General features: G+C 48.4%; 1 protein-coding gene across 1 annotated transcript; it reads left to right on the forward strand.

Annotated features, from left to right (window-relative positions):
- Window positions 1–4632: 4632 nt before the first annotated feature.
- Window positions 4633–5515, forward strand: LOC123146427 (senescence-specific cysteine protease SAG39-like). The gene is made up of 2 exons (XM_044566073.1): window positions 4633–4715; window positions 4885–5515. Exons 1-2 carry the CDS (start codon window positions 4633–4635, stop codon window positions 5513–5515), a joined length of 714 nt encoding a protein of 237 aa, XP_044422008.1.

Raw genomic sequence — 5515 nt, forward strand, 5'->3', positions numbered from 1 at the left:
GCGGTGGCGTCAATGATTTGATCAATGCGGGGGAGGGGGAAGGTATCCTTAGGGCAAGCCTTGTTGAGGTCTTTGAAATCGACACATAGGCGCCAGGATTTGTCCTTCTTTGGTACCATCACCAGGTTTGCCAGCCAGTCCGGATGTTTGATTTCTCTAATGAATCCGGCCTCGATAAGCTTGGCGAGCTCCTCCCCCATGGCTTGTCGCTTGGGTTCGGAAAAGCGCCACAGTGTTTGGTTGACCGGTCTAAATCCCTTTAATATATTGAGGCTATGTTGGGCCAGCTTGCGTGGGATCCCTGGCATATCGGAGCGGTGCCAGGCGAATATGTCCTAGTTTTCGCGCAGGAATTCTCGTAGTGCGGCGTCGACTGTTGGGTTTAGTTGTGCTCCAATAGATGTTGTCTTCTTGGGGTCCGTTGGGTGGACCTGGAATTTGACTATTTCTTCTGCCGGTTTGAAAGAGGTGGATTTGGGGCGTTTGTCGAGGATCACGTCGTCCCTGTCCATCGTGGAGCGCAGTGCGGTTAATTCTTCGGCCGCGAGGGCTTCATATAGTGCCTCAAGGGCCAGGGATGCGGTTTTGTTTTCAGCGCGGAGTGCTATGTCCGGATCACTGACGAGAGTGATTATACCGTTTGGTCCGGGCATTTTGAGCTTCATATACCCGTAATGAGGTATAGCTTGGAAGCGTGTAAAAGCATCCCGCCCCAACAGGGCGTGGTATCCGCTGCCGAAAGGAGCCACTTGGAAGGTGATTTCTTCGGACCGATAATTCTCCGGCGTGCCGAATACCACGTCAAGTGTGATTTTTCCCGCACACCGCGCCTCCCGACTGGGAATGATTCCTCGGAAGGTTGTGCTACTTTGCGTGATGCGGCTCCTGTCTATTTCCATTTTGTGGAGTGTATCCTCATAAATGAGGTTTAGTCCGCCGCCGCCGTCCATGAGGACCTTGGTGAGTCGAAACCCATCCACGATGGGACTGAGGACTAATGCGGCTGGCACTCGGACTGTCCTGTATTTTGGTTCGTCACCGACATTAAATGTTATAGCCGTGTCGTTCCAAGGGTTTATTGCAGCGATTTGGCAGACTTCGGCGAGGTCGCGAAGTGCCCTTTTGTTTGAAGCGAATGTCTCGAAGACCGTCAATACTCTTGTGTCGTCGTTTTCTGGAGGGTGCTGCTCTGGGGTGTCCTTGATAAGGATGTCCTCGCCGCTCTTAGCTACCTGCCGAAGTATCCAACATGCTCTAAGGTTGTGGGTTGATACGGTATCCGGTGTCGTGTGTATTTTGCATGGGCCATCGAGCCATCCCTCCAGAACGGTTCCGTGCCGCGTAATGGGTTTATCTTTCTTGACTGTTGGACTGGGCGTGCCACGGGGGTGCGCCCTTTTCGCCTATAGGAGGAGTTGAGTTGGGACCGACGGCTCCCAGCAAGCTGCCTGAGCTTTCCAGGCGCTTTCCATCGCGCTGTACTTCTGTACGATAGTTGCTAAGTCAGCGAAGTTTAGTATGCGGCGGCGATTGTTGGCGTTGAGAATTCCTTCATCCACGCAATTGTTGCAGAACGCTGATATCGCGTCCTCGTCGCGACAATCTTTTACCTTGTCTTTGGCAAGGAGGAATCTGGCCCAGAAGTGGTGGACCGTTTCCTGAGACTGCTGTTTTATGCTCATGAGAGCGCTTATGTCCGGGTGGGTGGGTGGAATTAAATCCGAACCCCGACCTGATCGATTATCCGGAGTCTGAAGACCTTCCAGACTCAACAGTCCGGGTTCCGGAGTATCTTCTGATTGTTTAAGCCCGCCGTCCGATTCTATGTTCGGAGGGCCGGTCGCATCCTTTCGCTGGTGGGTATCTGGCTCTTCCTGATTGGTGATCCGAACATAGTCCGCTTTCGATATAGAAGAAGACTCGCCGTCCTGCTCCTCGACTACCGCTATCTGGTGGGTGACCGGTGGAGTTTTGATTTCTCCTTGATCGGTTTTAGGCCCGATCCGATCGTAATCTGTGGCGATTCCCAAAGCAGCGATGCGATCTAGGAGCTCGTTTAAGGACGAAAACTCTGCCGGATCCATCTGCTTGGAGTGTTCGGAGTTGATGCGAAGGGGATTTTCGATGGCCCGAGAGGTCATCGTCGACTCAATGGCCGAACGAGCGGTCATGGTAAAGCCGCCCAGCCAGAGGGTTTGGCCCGGGGCCAGTGCTCTTCCGAAGGTGATGTTGTCTTTAAGGACAAGGCGAGCCATCGATCCGATCGTCAACGTCATAGTGGAACTCTCAATGAAAGCACCAATGTCGGTGTGAAAACCGGCGGATCTCGGGTAGGGGGTCCCGAACTGTGCGTCTAAGGTCGATGGTAATAGGAGACATGGGACACGATGTTTACCCAGGTTCGGGCCCTCTCTATGGAGGTAATACTCTACTTCCTGCTTGATTGATCTTGATGAATATGAGTATTACAAGAGTTAATCTACCACGAGATCGTAATGGCTAAACCCTAGAAGTCTAGCCTGTATGACTATGGTAATGAGTATATCCCTTTCGGACTACACCCTCCGGTTTATATAGACACCGGGGGGATCTAGGGTTACATAGAGTTGGTTACATAGGAAGGAATCTTCATAGTTGATCGCTAAGCTTGCCTTCCACGCCAAGGAGAGTCCTATCCGGACCTGGGTACAGTCTTCGGCCTTCGTGTCTTCACAGCCCATCAGTCCGGCCCATGGATAACAGGCCGGACGCCCGAGGACCCCTTATTCCAGGATTCCCTCAGTTACCCTTTTCCAGTCTCCCATACAATTAACAGTAATCGCAAACAGGTTTCCGCCCAAGGCGTTGAAGGTCGCACCCTGAGCCAAGCTCCATGCCAACCGCATCGAGTCGTAGAAGGCGTCGCGACTAAAGGGTTTATCAGTGTGAACCCTAGCAATCGCCATGAATTCTGCCTCATCCACTTCATCAGGAAATTCTTCATCAAAGTTAAGATCATCATCCTCCCTCTCCTGAAGATTCAGCTTGCCAATCAGCTCATCAACACCTGCCAATCCACCAGCCGCCACGCTGTGCGTCGTTGACTGGGAACCTGAACCTGACCCTGCCATAGTTTCTGCTCCTCCGAAACCCTAGGTGTTGCTCTCGCTCCTGTCCTAGATCAAAAAACGACCAGATACTGGGAGGAAAGAACGCCAAGGTAGCAACCCGATTACTTAACCGGACTCTCGTGAGAGGATCCCACGAGAGGATTTATAACCCTAGACGACGCCGTCGCCAGGGGAGTTTCGCCGAGACCGAGTCGAACTCGCTTTCCCCTCTCCTATCATTTATGTATGACTTTTTGTAGCGTGGCGTGCACGTGCGGAGGCTGGGTCTATTGTTTTCTTTTGATCTGACGGTGATTAGAACGCGTAGGTCACGCACGCTGAACTTATCCTATTCGGTGACTCATTCTCGAGCCACATATAGACCCGTGGTGAGTTCCAACAGTTCCACGACTTATAAGGGAAGAACAGTTCTTTGATTTTTTTTCTGTTACAGACGTACATATTACCAGAAATACCATGGGAAAAAATTACGAGATATCAAGACCATGTTTCCTTCTTTGGCAATGACGTACGCGAGGCCAGCTGGTTTGGGCCTCCGAGTTTATTAGGCCGCTTCTGTGTTTGGATCCTTGCGACACAGTTTTTTTCTTTCTAAATATTGAATCTCAGCTGTTAATCTTTATGTTAACACGAAAAAAATCACCAGATACAAAAGGGTGATGGATGAAGAACTATGAAATCTTCCGTCCTTTATTATTAGGTATAGATATAGATAGGATAAATTGATTCTTAGCAATATTTTCTGTACGCACCCCACAATTTTGTAAAGCAACGGAAGTTAGAACTTAGTGTTACAATCCAAATAAAATCAGGCCATAGAAAATTTACACATGTATATATCAACGACCAACTAAATATTTGGTTCCCACATACCCACTCCAATTTTTATAAAGAGATCCATAAGTTTAAGATGGATAGATAAATCTATCAACCTCATGCAATCGGATTGACACCTAAATCCCCTTGAATTGTCAAAATATGTTGTAATCAAGGTTTCATGATTTTCCTTGTACTAAAATCCAAAGCCTCAGCACAACAAGGGCTATTCTCATATGTGAAGGAAAGCATACAACATGTACAAACAGATAATTTTTATACTATCCGCCCACCAGCCCTACTTCACCGCGACGCTGGAGATCATCCACATAACCTATACTTAAGTACATGCATCCAACTATATAACACACACAGTTCCATGCTTAGAACCAAGGCCGCACTGCACACTAGTAGTAGAGAGCAATTCATCAACCATACCATGGCCATTTCAAAATCTCTCATCCTTGGTATCCTTGGATGCCTATGCTTTTGTAGTTCGGTCCCAGCAACGCGTGAGCTCAGTGATGACTTTTCAATGGGGCACTCCAGGAGAGCTGGATGGTGTAGTACGGCCGTGTGTACAAGGACGCCACTAAGAAGGCACACCGATTCGAAGTGTTCAAGGCCAGTGTTGGGTTCATCGAGTCATTTAACACCGAGAACCACAAGTTTTATTTGGGCATCAATCAGTTTACCGAGCTCACCAATGAGGAGTTCAAGTCAACAACGGCTAACAAGGGGTACAAAACGAGCTTGGAGAGGGTTCCTACTGGATTCATGTATGAGAACGTAAGTTTTGATGCACTTCTGGCAACAGTAGACTGGAGACCAAAGGTGCAGCCACTCCCATCAAGGATCAGGGCCAATGTGGTAAATATATTTATGATGATGATGTATTGCATGTATCATTTGTTGAATGTATCCTTACAGTAGCTACCAAAAACTTAACCATCTGTAGGTTGTTGTTGGGCGTTTTCTACCGTGCTGCTACAGAGTGTATCGTTAAGCTCAAAACTGGCAAGCTTATCTCACTTTCGGAGCAAGAGTTGGTAGATTGTGATGTCCATGGTGAAGACCAGGGTTGTGAAGGCAGGCTCATGGATGATGCATTTAACTTCATAATCAAGAATGGCGGTCTCACCACCGAGTCCAACTATCCATATACCTCGGAATATGATAAGTGCAATAGTGGAACCAATGGTGCTGCAACCATTCAAAGTTATGAGGATGTTCCAGCCAACAACGAAGGTGCCCTCATGCAAGTTGTTGCAAGCCAACATGTCTCAGTAGCCTTAGATGGAGGAGATATGACTTTCCAGTTTTACAAAGGCAGAGTGATGACAGGCTCATGTGGCACAGACCTGGATCATGGTATTGCGGCTATTGGTTATGGAAAGACCAACAATTACACAAAATATTGGTTGTTGAAGAATTCAAGGGGAACAACATGGGGCGAGAACGGATATTTAAGAACAGAGAAGGATATTCCCGACAAGATTGGCATGTGTGGCTTGCGATGGAGCCTTCTTACCCCACTGCATAGAAGAGCGTCCTCTGGCACATATGTTCGCATGCACATGATCAATTAA

This window comes from Triticum aestivum, chromosome 6D (assembly GCF_018294505.1).
Source record: "Triticum aestivum cultivar Chinese Spring chromosome 6D, IWGSC CS RefSeq v2.1, whole genome shotgun sequence".
Taxonomy (NCBI): Eukaryota; Viridiplantae; Streptophyta; class Magnoliopsida; order Poales; family Poaceae; genus Triticum; species Triticum aestivum.